The 21,293-nt window shown below is 50.2% G+C and overlaps 1 protein-coding gene across 12 annotated transcripts in view; it reads right to left on the bottom strand.

The window, feature by feature from the left end:
• Window positions 1–21,293, bottom strand: part of SYCP1 (synaptonemal complex protein 1) — a 6,803,167-nt gene that overhangs the window by 2,175,492 nt on the left and 4,606,382 nt on the right. For all 12 annotated transcript variants that reach the window (XM_078644363.1, XM_078644366.1, XM_078644361.1 and 9 more), the window contains one exon: window positions 15,136–15,252. In XM_078644363.1, coding sequence (XP_078500489.1) covers window positions 15,136–15,252 — 117 coding nt within the window. The remainder of the gene's footprint in view (window positions 1–15,135; window positions 15,253–21,293) is intronic.

A 21,293-nucleotide genomic window follows, 5' to 3' on the forward strand; every position in this document is an offset into this window, starting at 1 on the left:
AGTGAAGACGGAGCAGGGAGGTGATCACCCTGCACCGCCGGAGCCGCCTGTCCAGGAGCAACCTGCTTAGGCCGACCAGCCCTGGTTCGGGGGAACATCGGGCCTGAGTCTGGAGCACCCAAAAGAAAAGCAGCGGGCACCGGAAGCGGCCAGCGGCTGCAGTAGGATGCTCCGGGGAGCCGCGAAACTCGAGTCCCGGGCGATTGGGCCTATCATGCTGTGCAGGCCTCTGGCCCGCAAGTCACCACCCAGAAGTTACCCTGCGCATGTTGTAGCTTCTTGAAACGGTGAGCGGAAGAGAGAGGCAGCCCCCCGCCGGTGGAGGCGGCGTGCAGCGGGTGGCACAGGGGTTGGATTCCAAGGATCTCGGCTGCCACAAAACTCGAGGCTGGGGTTTCGAGGCCTACCCACGGGGAGTGGTGATGGCTCGATTGCGGCACCGCAGAACAGCGCCGCCGGAGGGCGGCAAGACACCCACCCCCTACAGAGCACAGGAGAGCGGAGTACCGATAGGAGCGGGGCTCTTCAGGTGCATGACAGTCAGTGTGGAGGTGCCCATTTCGCCAGAGGCCCAGAAGGTGTGTCGCGCCGTTGAGGAGACCCGCCACAAGCTGCAAGTGGAAGGGTGAGGCTGGCGTGGCAGGTAGGGAGGCACAAGGAGTTGGGGGCGTGAGGTGACAGATATAAGACCCTGAGGGGGGCAGCGTATCCTGGGCTTGGACTACACCCTGCGCTAGCGTCCATTACACCATCACTATGCACATAGGGGAGGACCGGGCCCACACAGCGGGGTCCGGGGAGCCGGCGGCTGGTGGACGATGCTGGGACGTGCACAAAGCTGAGCATCGATGGGCTGGCTCGAACATCGGCGCCTGGGCTCCTGGTCTTGGGGCCCGGCGCAGAGGCAACCTGCGCCTCGGAGGAGTGTGGTAGTGGCACATTTCCACCCCTGAGGTGCGCATACGTTTGCTGCAGGGAGGAGCAGTCGGGGCAGCCTGAGAGCTCCCAAGTGGTCAAACCGAAGAGCTAGGGTGAGGACCGAGCCCCCTGGAGTGTAGTCGGGTGTAGACGTCAGCCTGGGAACCTTGGTGGAATTGCTGTCAGCCTTGGGGTGCCTGGCCCGGGACTCGGTGACCTTCAGCAGTGCAGAGTTGGGCGTGGGAGGCCCTCGGGGACACAACACAGGTCTAGGTCACAGTCTATTGGACTGCACCGACAGCGTGATCCCTGGAGAGCTGACCCTGCGGCTACACAAACTGGTGTGCCTTCCGCCTACAGCGCCGTCGGGCAGCCATGGCCAATGCACGAAAGAAATGGGAGAGATCGCTCAAGGATAAGCTCTGCAAATGGCCCTCAGCAGGAGATACTGACGGGGCGCCTCAGACGAACGCTCGATCCCAGCAAGCCCTGTCGCCCACAGAGACCCCAGTTACGAGGGAGTTCCTAGAGACTTTGTTCAATACCCTCCGTGATGACTTTAGGTCTTCAAAGCAGGAAGTGTCGGGAGAAGTAAAGGAAATCCGCCGCGATGTTGATGGTCTGGGTGAACGGGTCGCAGCAGTGAAGGAGAGTACGCATTCTACGTGTGAGGAAATCGAATCCCTGCAACAAGAGATTATCTGCCTAAAGGACCAGCAACTGAACCTTCAAGCACAAGCCGAGGACCTAGAAAATAGGTCCCGGCGCCACAACATTCGTGTCAGAGGAGTCCCGTCACAAGAAGGGTCGGACATGGTGGGCTACTTACAAGGCCTCTTCAGAGACATCCTGGGCGAGGATGCAGACTTTGACCTCCGCATCAATCGGGCGCACCGAGTAGGTCTGGGAAGGCAGGCACCAGCTCCGCCTCCGGACATTCTGGCTTTCCTACATGACTTTGTGCTGAAAGAACGCATTCTAAGGAGGCCAGGAAGAAACAGCCTCTTCAGTATCGGCGTCATTTGGTAGCTCTCTACCAGGATCTTGCCTCCATAACACTACAAAAAAGGAAGGCTTTTAAGGAAGTGACGTCCTATTTAAGGGACAAAGGGGTGCCTTCCTCATGGGGTCATCCCTTTCGTATAATCTTCAAGTGGAACGGCAAGCTACAACAGCTGAGATCTCTTCAAGAACCCTGTGATCTGTTGGGCATCGAGAGGCGGAGCCGTGAGTCCTCTCCCGCAACGACCGTCGAGGGAGGGCTGGCAAACGGTGGAGCGCCGACGTTCTCCCAATACTACGATGAAGCCAGACACTCTCACATCGATCAAGAACGAGAAGCGGCCCTAGAGGGGGTGAAGCGAGATACCTCCCATATAGAGTGACGGTGTTATAGCGACTGGGGTGAACAATGCACTATAATTTAGCTGGTCGGGCGGTGGGAGCAGGGATGCCTGGACTACACGTGGTCCCCTCACCTTCTCTATGATCCGTTTGATGGCACCTGTGAATGACAGGCGCTCGACTATGAGGCTGGGTTGGGGTATTTCTGTTGGGGTTGGGGGGGTGTTGTCCTGTTGGGGTTGGGGGATGGGGTGGGGGGGCTGGGATCGGGATGGTGGGGGGAGGGATGTTTGGGAGGGTGGAACCGGTGCGCAGTAGGGAAGGAGGGACAATGTTGGAGACTGAATGCCATGGAGCTTTTGCATCGTAGAGGCTCACACAGGCGCAGCTTGCAATTTTTTCCCCTACGAGAGAGACGCTGTACATCAGAGCTAGACCCACATCTCTCCTCATGACTCAAGTTTTATCACTTAAAGTAAAGGGGTTGAATAACCCAATTAAGAGGTGTGCGATCCTGAGTTACCTGGAGAATTCGGGTGCCTATGTCTGTCTATTACAGGAGACACATTTATTGCCTAAGGACTGGCATAGAATGAGGTCCCAAGCCTTTCCACAGCTGTTCTATTCCCCTATGCCAGATAAGCGAGGAAGGGTAGCCATACTTCCAGCATGACACTTTCAGGGGAGGGTTGGTGATAAGGTGGCAGAAGTGAAAGGAAGGCTCTTGGTGTGCAGATTCTGGGTTGGTGATACCTCTGTAGCTATAGGTTCCATATACGCCCCTAACTATGGAAAGGAGCCATTTCTCGTCGATTCAATCTCAGATACCCTCCGTCATCATGATAGGCGGGTCTTATTAGGCGGGGATCTCAACATAGTCATGGACCCAGACAAGGACAGATCGGGGCATAGGCAGGAGGCTATTGGGGCTATCTCTAAGGCGGGGGCTGACTGGCTTCGTGATAGGGGGCTGATGGATATCTGGAGGGCAGCCCATCCCCATAGTACGCACTAATCCTTTAATTCCCATGTTCACCATACCTATGCTTGTCTTGACCACTTCACAGGGTCCTCCGAACTTGATGCCCTGGTCCGGTCGGTTGACATCATCCCCGCGGCATTGTCAGATCATGACGCGATAACCCTAACTCTTGACTGGCGTTCCGTGAGTCAGAGAAGCGGAAGGTGGCGTTTACGGGAGTCTCTGCTGCAGTGGCCAGACGCCTGTCGGCAAGTGCAGAAATGCCTGACGGATTACTTAGAGTCTAATGATATCGAGAGCGCTGTTGGAGAGTGGGGTCTGCAATCCCATGGCCACCCCAGATTTTTGCTTTTTTTGCTTCACTGGTTTACGACTTTCCCTGGCTGTGGGCCTGCTAATCAGACCCACAGCCTAGCTGTTCTCTCTCTAAATTACAACCATGTACCTTAGGTGCATTTTACCAATTGGTACTGGGCCACCTTATCAGTCCCTGTACAGAATACCTTAGGTATCCAGGGCATAGGTGTACCCAGGGCCTACCAGGGGCTGAAGCATGTATTATGCCACACCTGGCTGGCCACCCAAACAGACACAACTGGCTGCACGACAGCTGGGGCAAGGTGGTGTAAACACCCTTTGCTTTAGATATAGTATTCCTATATCTAACCCTAAAATGGACACATATATTCCTATCAGTCACTCCTATGGCATGCCTTATCAATCCTGAAGGCAGAGTGCTTGGAATTATGTGAGGTGGTGCTCTGGCATGAGCTGAGCCCGTTTGCAGCTTGCGGAACCATGTCCAAATAGCTGTTCCATGATAACGCTATACCATATACTCTTAAGTGCATTATAATCCTCGCGGTTAAATGCTAACTTTGGTAAAGCATTATCAAAACATGTCGAGTAAGGTGTCATACGAATTGGAATACTAACCCCTCGCCAATTCTGGCGACGGGGTTAGCATTCCACCCTTCTAGAGGGACACGACATGTGTGTAACTGTGAACCCCGGTTAAAGTCAGACACAGCCTCAGCTCCACAAAATGTATGCTGCCACCGAGACACCAGTCTGCCCTCCTGCTGCTGGGAGTCCTTCCAGCAACGGAGGCATGGACAAAGGGTTTCCTGTCAGGGGCAGTGCTAGCACCATCCCAGACAGGATTTTGTGTATCCCAGGTAGGCAGGGCTGAAACGAAGGTGACTGCAAGTGGCACCCCGGTGCTCACTGTGCATATGCCGGCTCAAACCAGTTCCTGGGGCACACCAGCCCCTGAGCTGGGGAGAGACCGGACAAAGGAGAGGGGTGTAACCACCCCCCTCCTAGTCCCACCCATAGGGCAGGACTTAGTCGCGTGCCAGCCTCTTTTCTTAGGATAAAGGTAGGAGCAGGCCCCCTTCCCAAATTAGATAATCTTGAATCTTGAAACTACTTTCCACGAAAGGAACTCTTGACTCTTCTGAAGACTCTCCCTTGTGGCTAAGGAGTAGCCACCCTGCACCAGCAGGCACCATCGAAGCTCTTGCAGTTTGCTGTAAGTCCATCCTCCGGATCAAGACTGCCCAGCTCGACGAGACCCGGATTCCCTGCCATCTCTGACCTCTACCTACATCATCCAGCCCAGCTGAGATTCGTGGGTGTGACGAGACCCGTGGGACCGGCCATCTTCAAGACCTGCACAACGCTTCACCAGCACGACCCCCGAGAGACCCTCGAGTAAGTGCATTGAGGTTTGAGAAGCCCTAACCCTAAGCAGCTCCAGCACCGAAGTCCAGCCCCCCAGCATCCACGAGATCTGTGTGGGGCCCTTCTGCTTCTTTGCTGCTTGCCACGTTGTCCGGTCACTTGCCCGTTGGCTAGTGACCCTCTTGACGACGTACCACGACGTTTTCACCGCTGGTCTAGGTCCCCTAGACTGGCCCTTGCTTCTTGTCCAACAAGAAGTGTCCTGGACCCTCCTGGTCCCCTCCAGACGCCATCTTGACTCCACCGCCTGGGCTTGCCTTTGCCAAGGTTTGTTGCTCAAATCCTGAGTCCAGCATCGCCGACAGCCGACAGCCTCGTGGGACAGCTCGCACCTCCAGCCTGGTCGCCGACAACGCCTCCTAGCCCGTGTGACTGCAGAGTCCAGCGTCGCCCACTCACCTGGTCGAGGTGACTTCATCCGGTGCCATCCTGGTGCCCACATAATCACTGGCTAGTGATTAAGAACTGAGTCCCCTCTGCTTTCAGGTCGTCTCCTTCACTGATCCAGCCTCGGATCACACCGAACATCTTCACTGGTCGCCTGCCAGTAACTTCTTCTTTCAGGCTCCATAGACTTCAACGAGGATTTCCGACGTCACTTGAACCCTATGCAGCCGCGGCCCCTGGGCTAGGTAACTTGAGTATCTCGGTACTCCTGCACAGGTTCACTATCCAAGCGTCCAGATCCTTTTTCGTTTTCAGTCTATCTAGTCGGATTCGTCCGGAAACAGTAACTTTAGAAACGCTAGCATCCATAGACTTCTTCCCGCATCCCGCGTGAGAGTGCACACTCTGCACCCGATCTCCCTAGGCCTCCTGCTCCTAACCCTAGGGTTCAGTAGTGTAGTCCTAGCGATCCTGAAGCCTCTGGATCTTGTTACTTACCTGCTAGTATTTCGCATTCCACTTATTGTGTATATGGTTTTTCGTGCCCCTCGGGCACTTGTGTAAATTGTGCAACTTGAAGTATTTTCGTAAGAGTTTTGTATTGTGCTTAGCTCCCTGACTCATAAAGAGTTCAGGGTAGAACTGTTATTAATAAATATCCTGTATTTTTTTAACAACTTGTGTGGTGTCCTTTCACTTGGTGTTCAAGGGGTATATGTGATGGTAAAACAGCTGGCTTAACACGCCCTCTAGAGTTTAGCCTGAAGACTGCTCGTGTCCATGCTACTAGGATAGCTGGTCTGAAAGGTTGACTTACAACCAATCATCAATAAGGGTTGTTTGGTATGATACAAAGTGATCACTAGAATAGTGAGCACTATATATCAGGCCAACTTCTCACAAGCGCTCCATTGGCGGCCCTATGGGGGGCCCTGAAAGCAGTGGTGAGAGGAGAGCTCATCGCGATCTCCGCAGCTGATAATCGTGCGCGTAAGGAAATGAGGGAGGATCTGACAGCCAAGGTGCTGGCGCTGGAATGTGTCCATAGCAGGACGGGGGCCCGCGCATGTGGCAACAACTTAAAGCAGTCAGAGCTCAGTTGGCAACTTTCGATCTTGAGCGGGCGGAGTATGCCACACTCCGGCTTAAGCATTCCTATTATATAGGTGGCGATAGGACAGGGAAGCCCCTTGCCAGCAAATTACGGACGTGAGCGGAACGAGCCAGGGTAGCGGCTGTCCACACCTCAGATTGGGTTAGGGTCGAGGAGGATGAGCAGATCGCAGAAGCCTTCTGGGCGTTCTATTCCTCCTTGTACAGTAGGGACCCACTATTGACGGAACAGGGGAGGAATATCTGGGCCGAGCCGCAACTACGGCTCTCAATGCCTCGGGGGCAACAGCGTTGGACGCTCCCATTAGGGTGGAGGAGTCTCCAGGCCCAGACGGATTTTCCGCGGGCTTCTATAAAGCCTTTTGCCAAACCTTGGCGCCCGTGTTAACGCGATTGTTCAATTCCTTCATGGGGCCGGGCTCGATTCCGGCAGAGATGTTGGAAGCTGACGTGGTTGTTTTCCCCAAGCCCGGGAAGGATCCCACCCAATGCGCGGCATATAGGCCGATCTCCCTTCTGAATCTAGATCTGAAAATATTCACGGGTGTTTTAGCAGCTAGATTGGGCCTGCGCCTTCCAGGTATAATCGAGCCGGGCCAGTCAGGCTTTATCCCCAACAGACAAAGCAGCGACAACACCAAGAGAATCCTGCATCTCATAGATAAAGCCCACTATGTGGGCCTGGACGCCCTATTGCTCTCGATCGATGCTAAGAAATCATTTGATTGGGTGGATTGGGGGTTCCTGGATAAAACATTTGCCCATTTCGGAGTGGGAGAGCGCTCTGAGCATGGCTCTGAGTTGTTATGACAGTCCCAGGGCGACGATCTGGGTGAACGGACTGTGCTCTAAACCTTTTGAGATTCGGCGGGGCACAAGACAGGGGTGTCCCTTTTCCCCCTGCTCTTTGCGCTGTATGCCGAACCTCTAGCACAGCGTATCCGAGACAACCCTCAAATATCTGGCATCCCTTTCGGGGGGGAACAGCAGACTGTCAGCTTATACGCCGATGACATCTTGGCGACGCTTACCTCTACCCGGCGATCTGTTCCTTCTTTTCTGGGGAAGCTTGAGGAATTTGGGCGGGTATCAGGATTTAAGGTCAACGTGGGGAAATCTATGCTATTGCCCCTGGGCCTCCATGAGGGTGCCACGGCAGATGCTTTCCAGGAGATGGGTGGTTTGAGGATCCATAGTGAAATCCCTTACCTCGGGATCACATTAACCCCGTCTACTAGCTCAACGCTCACCCGCAATTACACTACGCACACCCTTCAGGTGACCCCCGCCTTGCAGCGCTGGAGAACGTACCCTCTTACTTTATTTTATTTTTTATTTTATTTTAAATGTTTTATATAGCGCTGGCTAGACCCGGAGGTATCAGAGCGCTTTACATGAGCATCAGTTCATAGTTACAGGTTACATCGTTACAAAGGTTACACAGTTCTTAGAGCATGGCAACATAGTTACTTGTAAGGTTGAGATACACAATAAGCACAAATACGTAAGGGGAATAGAAGGCAAGGTGAGAGATTCGGGGGGGGTTGGAGTAGGGGAAATAGACAGATAATGAAGGTGGGAAAGAGGAGGGGAGGGGAGGGTGAGAGTCACAGCATGGGGAGGATGGCTGCTGTAAAAATGTCCATATTGCCTAAAATAATGTATGTTTTTCAAACAATACCGGTAACACCTGCCCTACGCTACATACGTGTGCTACAGTCTGAGATTCAACATTTTATATGGGGCGGGAAACGACCGAGCCTTCGCCGTGATCTAGCCTATCGTCCCCCGGACGAGGGTGGTCTCGGGATCCCTCACCTGGTGACATATTACAAAGCTGCGTGTATCAAGAGGGAGAGAGAGGACCAGAAAGCTAGTCCTTATCCCCCGAATTATATGTCAATAAATCAAAAATGGACTAGCTAAATAATCAAAAGAAAATAAATTGTTTTAATTTATCAAGGACTCAAGTATGCTTTGTCAACGGTTTGTGGCACCTGGTAGGTGTGCTCATAAAGCCCTCACCCACCAACCTAGTTGGTGGCATGCTTCATCATCGGGCCCACCCAGTGACACCTAGCGTGTCCCGGGTGTGCTTCGACGCCTGAAGACAGCGGAGCAGGTATGTCGCTGTGTGTGCGGTGAAGACTGTTATGGATTGTGAATTTAAAACGGCTTGGCGGGGATCCCAGTGCCCGAGGGCAAATACACTTTATTAGCTGGGTCACCGTCAGCGGTTAAAAATAAGGCTATTGGATGTTAGAGGCGAGTTACGACCTCCCACATCCTGGGGTGTGTCAACATGTTTCAGCCAGTGCCTTATTACTATGCTGGCTTTCTTCAGGACGGGTAAAAAAGGTGTGTGCAATTAAAACTAGTGGGTGTATATCCAGACTATGTGTATACACGCCCTAAAGTGTTTTTCTATGTGTGAGTGGGGAATTCCCATCTCAAGAAAACACCTGTACATATAACATATAGGACAAGGACAAAACATACATAGGAAAAGGTTAGAGTCACTTGGCTGTATAATATAAATACAGTTGGTTGCCGGCTCTATAGCGGTGTAGGTGCTGGCTATGAGCGGCTAGGGTGTAATGGCACTGGTGGTACCATTAGGGTGGGATTCGCACTTGATTACGGTAGTGGGGTGGCTAAAACACGAATTGTACAAAGTTGGTGCACAGTGGTACAGGAGGAAAACATAAGAGTTCAATCTTACGCTAGTTTGTCAAAAGTGCTACTTCATGGTTTGAGAAGTGGCATGGGTTGACCCTGTGGAATAAAGACATGGGTTTTGCCACAGTTTTTGGGAGAGAGAGAGACCTGTAGGGGAGAAAAACGCTTACCAGAGATGAAGAACCGTCATAGTACTCACTGAGTTCTTGGTCAGAGCCTGCCGTGGACCTGTACTGCCTCCTTCGCTGCACCGGTAGCGAATGGCCATGGGAGTGAGCTTTTTATACTGCAAGCAGATTGTTAAATTGTTGGCACCTGTGTTTTTCGAGGAAAGGGTGAAAAGACTCGAACTACCGGGTCAGTGCGCTCTCAAGCGCTAGTCATGGTTGCGGTGGCGGTCTGCGCATGCGCGTTGTAGTGCGCTGTTACCGCGCATGCGCATTAGGGTGTTAGTTCCGCGCATGCGCACGAGTGAGAGAGCAGGTACTACTCGCTCGCGCATGCGCGGTCAAGGCGGCGCGATTAAGAGCCATCAGGTGCTATTGTTAACCAAAAGAGATGGGGCAATAGGAAGCAGTTGATAATAGAATTATTAAAACAAATGTATGCCTCATTGCAACTGGGCAATGGTCTTATCAGAGTGCATGTTTCATAGCGACCAGGCGATGGTCTGTCTAACACCCTAATGCGCATGCGCGGTAACAGCGCACTACAACGCGCATGCGCAGACCGCCACCGCAACCATGACTAGCGCTTGAGAGCGCACTGACCCGGTAGTTCGAGTCTTTTCACCCTTTCCTCGAAAAACACAGGTGCCAACAATTTAACAATCTGCTTGCAGTATAAAAAGCTCACTCCCATGGCCATTCGCTACCGGTGCAGCGAAGGAGGCAGTACAGGTCCACGGCAGGCTCTGACCAAGAACTCAGTGAGTACTATGACGGTTCTTCATCTCTGGTAAGCGTTTTTCTCCCCTACAGGTCTCTCTCTCTCCCAAAAACTGTGGCAAAACCCATGTCTTTATTCCACAGGGTCAACCCATGCCACTTCTCAAACCATGAAGTAGCACTTTTGACAAACTAGCGTAAGATTGAACTCTTATGTTTTCCTCCTGTACCACTGTGCACCAACTTTGTACAATTCGTGTTTTAGCCACCCCACTACCGTAATCAAGTGCGAATCCCACCCTAATGGTACCACCAGTGCCATTACACCCTAGCCGCTCATAGCCAGCACCTACACCGCTATAGAGCCGGCAACCAACTGTATTTATATTATACAGCCAAGTGACTCTAACCTTTTCCTATGTATGTTTTGTCCTTGTCCTATATGTTATATGTACAGGTGTTTTCTTGAGATGGGAATTCCCCACTCACACATAGAAAAACACTTTAGGGCGTGTATACACATAGTCTGGATATACACCCACTAGTTTTAATTGCACACACCTTTTTTACCCGTCCTGAAGAAAGCCAGCATAGTAATAAGGCACTGGCTGAAACATGTTGACACACCCCAGGATGTGGGAGGTCGTAACTCGCCTCTAACATCCAATAGCCTTATTTTTAACCGCTGACGGTGACCCAGCTAATAAAGTGTATTTGCCCTCGGGCACTGGGATCCCCGCCAAGCCGTTTTAAATTCACAATCCATAACAGTCTTCACCGCACACACAGCGACATACCTGCTCCGCTGTCTTCAGGCGTCGAAGCACACCCGGGACACGCTAGGTGTCACTGGGTGGGCCCGATGATGAAGCATGCCACCAACTAGGTTGGTGGGTGAGGGCTTTATGAGCACACCTACCAGGTGCCACAAACCGTTGACAAAGCATACTTGAGTCCTTGATAAATTAAAACAATTTATTTTCTTTTGATTATTTAGCTAGTCCATTTTTGATTTATTGACATATTACAAAGCTGCCCAGCTCCGCTACCTAGTAGAATGGAGAAGACCAGAATCCGAAAAACTGTGGCTTTTTCAGGATAGGGCTATGGCTGGCCTTCCCTTGTGGAAGGTTCATTTCCTGAAACCATCCGACTGCACCTCGTACATGCTGAAATCTCCGATCACCCGATCAGCGCTGAAGGTGTGGGACTCGTTCGACTTGCAAAGTAATCTCACATCCTACCCCTCGCCTCTTACCCCTCTTTTCGATAACCCTGACTTTCCTCCGGGTGTTGACGCGCAAGATTTCCCTCAGTGGCGGGTATCGCCCTACAGATCGTCGGGGGGTCACCTTTTTGATCTTCAAGGCTTCATTCCCTATTCGGATTTGCCCGATTGGAATGAAATCAAAGACCCCAAACGATATCAATATTTTCAGCTCCGTCACTGGTTGCTCCATTCTGATGTGGGTCCTTGGGTTAGCCGTAAACTTGTGGCGGCCGATCATCTCACTGCTGGCGCAAGAATTTAATGAAGTGACTTGCCCTAAGTATCTACGATTGGTTCGACACACAGAGGCTCCAACTCCTGCGGAAGAGTCTCAGGATGGGTAATCCAATGTACTTCCATGAAGCTTGGCACACCGTTTCCAGGATCTGGGGTGGGGAAGGGAGGGCGTTGGGCTAGGGTGGGCGGGGAGGGGTGTTTGGTTAGGTGCGGCGCGGGGAAAGACTTGTTTAGAATTGGCTACAGCACCACTGGCACGCATTGACCGATGGCAGGAACTCCCCGTCTGTCCTGGGCTCTTGCTGGTGGGACATTGAATATGTATGCTGGAGCTTTGTGCCGTGGTTTCTGGCAACTGCCTGTTGGATTCTGGTGGGGAGCAATGGGTGTCTTTTCTTGAGGTAATGTGCTGTTGTCTGCTTGCATTAATAAAATCAATAAAATAAAGTTATTAAAAAAAAGTAAGTATTAATGCCCTAATTAACTCTGGTCGTGAAGTTACCATTATCAGCCAATACTGTAAATCTGGGGGTCAGAAAAACCATACCCTCCCGGCAATGATTCTGTCTTCAGGTCCGCACTGGCCGATATGGTCAGCCCGATAGCGCTCGGTTGTGCCAATTTTAACATCTTGGGGGACCTTAACATCCATTTTGACAATGGGTCATCCACAACCGTGAGCACTCTATTGGCGGATCTGGAAGCCCTGCAACTCATCCAGCTTGTCACCCTTCCTACCCACTCAGGAGGCCATATTTTGGACCCCTTTTTTCCACGCTTGAGGGGGTGAAGGTGTCAGACCCTTTGTTGATGGGATGGACGGATCATTTGCTAGTGGAAGCCTTCTGTTCGGTCCACGATAAGCCTTTTATATCGGTGGACAGGCCTATTTTAAAAAGGCTTTGGCATAAGCTAAAGCTCGAAGAGTTTTATAGGCTACTGGAACAGAAACCTCTGAGCACCCTTGTTAATGCAAATGTGAACCAAGGATACCATCAGTTCTGCACCTGGATCACCGACGCTCTGGACTCTCTTATACCTATGCGGTGGTCGAAAGGCCGGGTAAAAACACAAAGCCCTTGGTATAATGAGTCTCTTGCAGAGCTGAAAAAATCTTGCCGAAAAACAGAGAGGGAATGGAGAAGATCTTACGATCCTGCTCTGAAAATTCGGTATTTCGCTGATCTGAAGGTTTATCACAGGGCTATTTGCAGAACACGAGCTGCTTTCTATGCACAGGAATTTGCTCTCAGTTCCAACCCCTCGAAACTGATTTTCAAGGTCCTGAAGGACCTGATGACTAAAAAAGCCACCTCGGAGGTGATTTGCACAGACTCCCACTCTGACAATCTGGCCACTTTCTTCTTAGAGAAAGTGGAAAAAATCTACCAAGGATTTGATACAGGCTGTTCAAATCTAGAGGTAACCGAACCTGAAGCTATGGGACATGATACCCTGGCTATTCTACCAGACCTGCCTATTGAAATCTTTGACAGGCTTAGCCTTAGGGTTAAGTCAGGTTCTCCCCTGGACCCGTTGAAGCCAGCTTTTATTAACACACTTTCCCCGTTGTGCCGAGACCCCATATTGAAATTAATCAATATGTCACTGTCCAACGGAATGGTACCCACCGCATGGAAACAGGCAGTGATTACCCCTATTTTAAAAAAGGCCAATTCTGACCCCCGGATGCCAGAAAACTACAGACCTATATCCCTGCTGCCTTGGATAGCGAAAATAACGGAAGCCCATGTCAACTCAGTTCTGTCTGAGCATCTGGCTCGTAACCAGATATTAGATCCCAGTCAGAATGGCTTCCGGTCAGGACACAGTACCGAGACGGCGTTACTTTACATCACGGAACATCTTCGCCAGGTACTTGACTCGGGTCATACAGCAGCGCTCCTGCTATTAGACCTAAGCGCTGCTTTTGACACTGTGTCCCACCATATACTGATCCAACGCTTACAGGAAGCTGGAGTTACGGACATCGCTCTCCAGTGGTTTCATTCCTTTCTATCGGAGCGAACCTTCAAAGTGGCTATACCACCAGCTCAATCCGCCACTTATTCCTTGGAGATGGGAGTCCCACAGGGATCCTCGTTGAGCCCTACAATGTTCAACCTCTATGTGAAACCGCTAGCTGCAGTCGCCAAACAGTGGGGTCTGACGATGACCTCATATGCTGACGACACACAGCTGGCGGTGACACTTAGTGGAGACCCCGAGGTGGAGGCTCCCAGATTCCGAGAGGGTCTGGTGGCAGTAGCAAGCTGGCTCCGGACCAACTGCCTTCAGTTGAATGCCACCAAAACTGAGGTGTTGGTATTAGGGAAGCATGCGGAGCTATGGGGAAATCAGTGGTGGCCACCAGAGCTGGGTGTCATTCCGATTCCTGCCTCTGGCGTCAGAAATCTAGGCATTTGGCTGGATCCTGCACTCACCTTCATGGATCATACCAAGAAGGTGGCGGCCACATGCTATGGCATCCTGCGGGGTATAAGGCCGGTTTTAAAGTACTTTGACCCCCCCACTAGACAGCTTGTGGTCCAGGCATCAATACTATCCCGGCTGGACTACGGCAGTTCGCTGATGCTAGGGATGAATCAAGCAGAGGCCTCTAGACTACAAAGGGTTCAAAATGCCGCGGCACGTGCCATTGTGGGCCTCCCCAGACACTGTTCAGTGGCTGGCACGATCGTGGCCCTACACTGGCTCCCGGTCAGACAGCGAATCAAGTTCAAAGCGCTGTGTCTGGCTTTTAAAATTTTGAAGTTTTCTTCGCCGCCGGCACTTGCCAACTTACTTACTCCCTATTTTCCTTCAAGGTCCTTGAGATCTGAGACGCTCCACCTGGCAGTATGCCCCCGTTTCAAATTGTGCAGAATGGGTGGCCGTTCCTTCCGGGTGCTTGCGGCAGGGTTATGGAACTCACTCCCGGTCCATATTCGAGCTCTTGACGACCTGCTTGCCTTCAGGCAGGCGATTAAAACCTTCTTGTTTCCCGTCTCTGAATAGTTGCCCCTCTTTTATTGTGTGTTATGTTGTAGTGTCTGTCCAAGCGCCAGGACGCCCCTTTGCTGGGGCAGCTGTGCGCGATAAAAATACAATTAACATAACATAACATAACATACATAGCATTACAAGTTTTTCAGGGGATGCACAAAGAAATGGGGAATAAAATGAGGATGGAGGCTACATCTCCCTGCCATTGCTCATTCTTGAGTGCATTCTCACTTACAGATTACAGTGTAACTTGTAACCCCTATGGACCCAGTAACTCCGGTTACCCTGCCCTTTTAATATTATTAGTGACTCATCATAACAGGGTTCCTACTAGAATGGGCAGGACAATTCATATGTTTTGGATGCCTACCACACTCCCTTTGGAAAAATTAATCTGTTGCTATCAACTACTATACTGTAGTTTGGAAAGGCACACTCTAATAAATGATAAATTAAAAGAAATGGTATACAAAAGCTATTATAAAACACAGAATACCCAAAAGTAAGAAATACAAAAAACACCTTAATAGAATCCTTGCCAATGAATTACAATTATTAAAACACACCTCTTGATTAAGGCTTTCTTCTGTAATCTTTCTCGCAGCAATTTCATTTTGATAAACGTTAACACTTTCGCCCCGTTCTATCTGCACATTTTCAAGCCTCATGTTTAACTGATTTACCTATAGAAAAACAAAGAGCTGTTAATAAAACTTCAATCATTACCAAAATTAGTACTTAGTATTCACAAGAGTATGCTGCCTAATAAGCTACTTAACAAGCAAATTATTTACCTCCAGTAACACCTTATTGAGTGGCAGAGTCCACAACACCACCCTGTCCTGTTTGTTGCAGTACCACATAGCAGTAGTGCTGTTCATGAACACTTACACTGACCTTCCCTTGATGGAGGGTAGAAAGTTTTATGCCAGCCAGATCGCACGGAGTTACAGAACGCTGATGTGGAGTCTGATTCTGCCAGAGACCAGAGGCCTCTGATCTTATTTGTTTATTTATTTGTAGAGCGCAGCATTCATCCCGAGGGATATCAAAGCGCTAAATGAAACAAAATGGCCAGACTCAGATGTGGTAAACAAATGACTGGATGTTATTCTTTGGGGAACAGATGGGTTTTTATTTTTTTTTCGAAATAGTAGGTAATTGGCTGTGAGGCGTAGGTCCAGGGGGAGCTCGTTCCATTTCCTGGCTGCCCGATATGAGAAAGAGCGCCCTCCTGACCTCACTTTCTTGATACGTTTGGTTCTGGCCAATGCTTGGTTGAGTGACCTAAGGCTCCTTGAGGGAACATAGAACTACATTTTCCCCTGCAATATTCTGGGGCCATTTTGATGAAGTACATTGTGTGCATGACTCAACAGTATAAATGCTGCTCTCTGTCGCATAGGTAGCCAGTGCAGGTTTTTCATGCACATTGAAGCAGAGCTAAAACTGCTTTTGTTACACACCAGCCTGGCTGCAGCATTTTGCAGTACTTGAAGCCGTGTGAAGAGAAGCTCGTTCATGCCAACAAGTAGGGCATTGGCATGAACGAAGGGAAGCATGGCAAACTGAAAGTGCTCTTAGCCCACTGTGAACTGCAGGTAACATCTGTGGGCAGGCATGACGGGGATGTGAAATTAGGCGTCCTGCATGTCCAACGCTACCATCCAGTCTACTCAATCTAAGGCAGACAGGACTTGTGCAAGTGTGAGGATCTTGAATTTCTCCTTGTTCCAGAAGAGGTTGAGAAGGTGCAGGTCTAGAATAGAACGAAGGCCTCCATCCTTCTTGGGCACCAGAAAATAGCAGGAATAGCAACCCTGGCCTAATTCTGATGCGGGCACCCTCTACATAGCCAAGAGAGCTAACACTTCCTGATGGAGCAAGGAAAGGTGGCCCTCCATCAGCTTGCTAGAAGTGGGTGGTCCCAAAGGGCAGGTAGTAACCCCTTTGGACGACCTGCAAAACCTAATCTTCAGATATTATTGACCTCCAGTGGTACAGGTGATGGTATATCCTGTTTCCAACTGGATGCCTATCATGGTCAGAGCGGTACAAAAGGGGGTGGTGATGGACGGAGCATCTGAACCAATCAAACACTCACACCCAGTCAAAAGATATGGGTTTGATCCATCACCGTTCTTTAGCCCACTCTGCCACCCCAGTTCAGACATGGCTATATGCAAATCAGTCTGACCCTGTGCCTCATGGGAACAGTCCAGCCCGAACTGCCAAGCCATGCCTTCCCTGGACCGGAAACAAGCTTCCGAGGACCGGTTTCTGGCATTCCAGCCGTCTTCAGCCCGGCTTGCTTGAATCCAGTGGCAAAGTGAGCAATCACCACCCCATTTTGTACCGTATCATGGTCAGAGGACAAAATAAAAAGGGGTTTAAGGCTGTGCTGCCGGAGGGGCGGGAGGAGGTGGACTGGCAGGAATTCTGGATGTCTGTCTAATGTAGTCTGTGGGAACTACGTCTGTGGTCACGAAAGGATTTTCAACCTTGCTGCCCAGGGTGGGTAGGAGCGTAGAGATGCTGTTGGAAGCCCCTTCTGTGGACAGGAAAGGGGTGAAAGTCGGACTGGGGTGCGCGAGGGGCTCTGGAAGAGCCCAAGGACGTGGCCATAGCCCCACTGTCCTTCAAGTGCTCCAGCACAGACTCCACCTTCTCACTTAATAGACAGGAGCCATCAAGGGGCCTATCCATTAGTGAAGCTTGGACATCCCTCGTAAACCAGTGGTTCTCAGCCAGACATGGCTTCTAAGGGCCACTGATGAGGAAATCGCTGTGCCCCGCAAGTCAGTTGTATCCACCCACATCTTATGGTGACTTGGCTGCATATCTCCAATCAGCAATTGCCTGAAAGAGTATGGCTCAGGCCTCCTCTGAGACCATGGGCAACACCTGCACAACTGAGTCCCACATCAAATGGGTGTATTGGCCGAAGAGGAATGTTCACCAACTGCAATGTCAGGCTGGCAGAAGAGAATATCCTCTGCCCAACAGTATCCAGCCATTTAGATTTCCTATCCGATGGGGTGAGGAATGAGCAAGGTTAATTTTGGACTTGGAGGCATTGACTACTTAGGTCTAGGGGGGTGTGCTGTGTGAGGAAACTGGGGTCCCCTGTGGCCGGCGGATGGCAGTGGGCAATAGACCTATGCACAGGAGCTCCTGTACAGTGCTTGGACCAAACCCAGAGAAGGACATTTGTAAGGGCTACATTAAATGGGAGTAATGGTTCTGTGGGGGCAATTCTATCTAAAGCGCATCCGTCAAAACATTCAGCTTGATTGCCACTGAGCTTAGGGAAGGGTCCTGGACCTCAGCTGCCCTCTGCACCACCACAGAAAGTGAGGCACTCTACTGCATGTATGCAGGATGAGAGACCAGATCAGTACCTGGGAAGGTGCCCAGACCACTGGCAATAGCCAGATCATCATACTAGGTATCCTCTGGATCTTCTGTAGATAACCATAAGGGTCCGCAGGCCCCTTGGGCTCATCACCCAATCCAGCCAGTCATAGAAAGAAGGCGAGGGCTCCGATATGACGAGTCTGACCCCAGACGGAGCTGGCGCCGGTGTCGGATGATGCCCATCTGTCTCCATATTGGAGTCGGGAATGATGATGTCGGTTTCACTGGGCGTCGGTGGTGCCAACACTAGAGTGGCTGCCAGGGAAGGTTGAGGTTGCTTGACCGGCACCGCTTCAGATCTGTCATTGAATGGTAGGGCCCGCCTGGCATCAATGGCGTGTCTGCTGGCAGAAGACCAGTAGGGGCACCTTCAGGACCCGTGGGTCGGGAAGCCCCAAAATGAGGTGCTTGGCCTCATAAAAAAACTTCTTTCGGTGGGAGTTGCTCTGGATCCTGTAAACTCATGGAGGTTCAGAAACAGCGCAGGCACATTCTCCACCACGGAGCTAGCCCTCAAGTGCCAACAGCCCCACTACTTATCCGAAGACTTGCGTGGTGAAGTTTAAGAGCTATTAAGCATCTTCTTTTCCTTGTGGGACTTACCCAACTTCCCCGAACACTTCAAGTGGACGACGATCACCGGGTGCAACTTCCCAAACGATCTAGAGACCTTCCTCGCAACAGCGGAGAGAGTATACGTGGCTGAATGGATTAGTTACTTACCTGTAATCCTAGTTCTCTTCCAGGGGTATCCTCATCAAAGTCAGGTTTTCAGGTTTTTAAAGTCTTTATTTCGATTCATAAAAAATCATAAAAGACAAACATTTAACAAACATTTGACAAACATGGCTTATTTTTAAAAAAAATACTTAATCTTTAGATTCATAAAACTAGTATTAAATGACAAAAAAGACAAACCTGGGGAAAAAAAAAAAAAATACTAAGATTAAGCTCAGGAATAAAAGCACAAAAGTCTACAATTAAATTCCAAGCAGTTTGCGATAACATAAGCAGGAAGGAGCAGCCTGTTGTGATAGAGCTCAGTACATCATGGGGGAGCATTATCATGGTCAATGCAGTAGTTATACTACGGTTTCAACCTCAGTATCCAGGCCCACCCCAGGTATTTAGCCAGGCACACTGAAATGAACTCAGAGGTGTTAGTTGTTAATACACGAATAGCCTCTTCAGATTTTCTTATGGGCATACGCTGAAATAATGGCTTTAACCATTTGGCTCTGGGTGCTAGATATCTAGGGCAAGCAAACAAGAAATGTCCTATTGTTTCCTTGTGGCCTGGGCACCATCTGCAATGGTCCACAGTACTCTTTTTCCAGCTATTAGTGAATATATTCAATGGTAATGCACCCACCCGAAACTGATGGTAGAGTTTCCTGTCCAGTGTTTTGGAGATTGAATCCCAATAGAATTCACGGGACAAGTCCAACTTAAATGACAGGAACCTACCCGTAAGATTGGTAGAGCTTGAGGCATTGACTCTATTCTGACGGAGCGTGGCCCAGTACAGTTCCTTGAAAGCTAATTTAGATGGAAAAGTGCTGGTAGAAGGGGATGTCCAAAGTTGCTCTAGCCCCATATCCGTCAGGATAGATTTTACCATTTTAAACCATTTAATTTTACCTGAACCCCCGAGTGACCTTACTTCTACTACCTCAGTAGCAAATAGGGTAAGTTCAGGGGTTGTCCACAAACGCCTCCAAAAAGCAACCAATCTAAATTTAGCCATCTCATTAATCGGAGGGCAACCCATGTCCAAGCAAAGAGGGATAGAGGGGGTCGACTGTGGCAAACCCACTAGGTTACGCAGGAATTTGCATTGTGTTTTGTACAAACCCATAAGATCCATATAACCCCACAAATCTGCACCATATAAAATTGCTGGGTTAATTTTAGCATCATAGATCTTGAGAACCGGACAAACCCGCTTAGTGATAGATCTTTTTTGTTCACTTAATAGGCAGCCGGTAAGGCGGGCAAGCTTTAGTTGTTGAGCCTCGACTTGTGCTTTCCATCCCAGACGACTGTCTAGTGTGACCCCTAGATACACCATATTCTCCACTTGGTCCAGTTTAACACCACCCAGTTAACTGCACACCGGACAGGGCGATTCCTTGTTAATACCATAAGCTTGGTTTTCCCGATGTTCACCTTAAGGTCACTGATGGCACAAAACTCCCCAAACCGATCCAATGCCAGCTGAAGACCAGAGCGTGTCCGGGAAAGGAGAAGGGTGTCATCAGCGAAGATGAGCATCGGGAAACGCTGACCTGCAAGCATCGGGGCGTCTGTTGGGGTATCCTTAAAAAATTTGACCACTTGGTCAATAAACAATAAAAAAAGGGTAGGTGCCAAAACACACCCCTGGCGGACACCCCTGGTTACTGGGAAGTGTTCCGTCACCTGCCCCTGGCCACCCCATCTCACCCTCGCAAAATTGTCTTCGTGCAATTTGACTATTAAAACTAATAGCTCCTCGGGCATTCCCAAGCTCCTCAAAACTCCCCACAATTTATCCCTAGGGACAAGATCGAACGCGGACTTCAGATCAAGAAACGCTGCGTAGATTGTACCTCCGCCAAGCTGAACCACCTTCCAGTAGATCAGACAAAATCTGAACACCTGGTCAATGGTGCTCGTTCCCGATCTGAAGCCCGCCTGCATTGGAGATAGAATGTCCTCTAGTTCGATCCATCCTTGGACCCTACCTAAAATCATACGTGCAATAAGTTTCTGGGTTGTATCAATGAGGCTAATTGGGCGGTAGTTACCCGGAATTGACCTACTGCCCTTTTTGTAGATGGGTAATATCTCAGCCCCCTTCCAGGATTTTGGTATACTTGCACCAGCGGCTATTGAATTAGCCACTTTAGTAAGGTAGGGTATCCATAGAGCGGGGTCGGTTTTAAACAGGTCGGCTGGTATAAGATCCATGCCCGGTGCTTTCCCTCGCATTGTAAGACCTATAGCCAGTTCGACCTCTTTTTCCGAAAAGGTAATAATCCTAGTTTGCAAGGGTGGCTTGGATACCATCGCCATAATGCTGGGGGGATTAGGGTTTTCGGCACAAAACTGGGTCGAATAAAACATTACCCATTCCACAGGGGACACATGATTTACGGGGATGCATGCATCGGGATCTTTCCCCCACTTAACTATTTCCCAGAACTTAATGGGATTGTTTGAAGTGGTAGCCTCCAATAAATCCGACCAGTGCTTATCCTCCCACACCCGCTTAGCTTCCCACTGCGTTTTCTTATAGTTTGATCTAGCTTCTTTCACTGAGATC

Source organism: Lissotriton helveticus, chromosome 5_1 (genome assembly GCF_964261635.1).
Source record: "Lissotriton helveticus chromosome 5_1, aLisHel1.1, whole genome shotgun sequence".
NCBI lineage: Eukaryota > Metazoa > Chordata > Amphibia > Caudata > Salamandridae > Lissotriton > Lissotriton helveticus.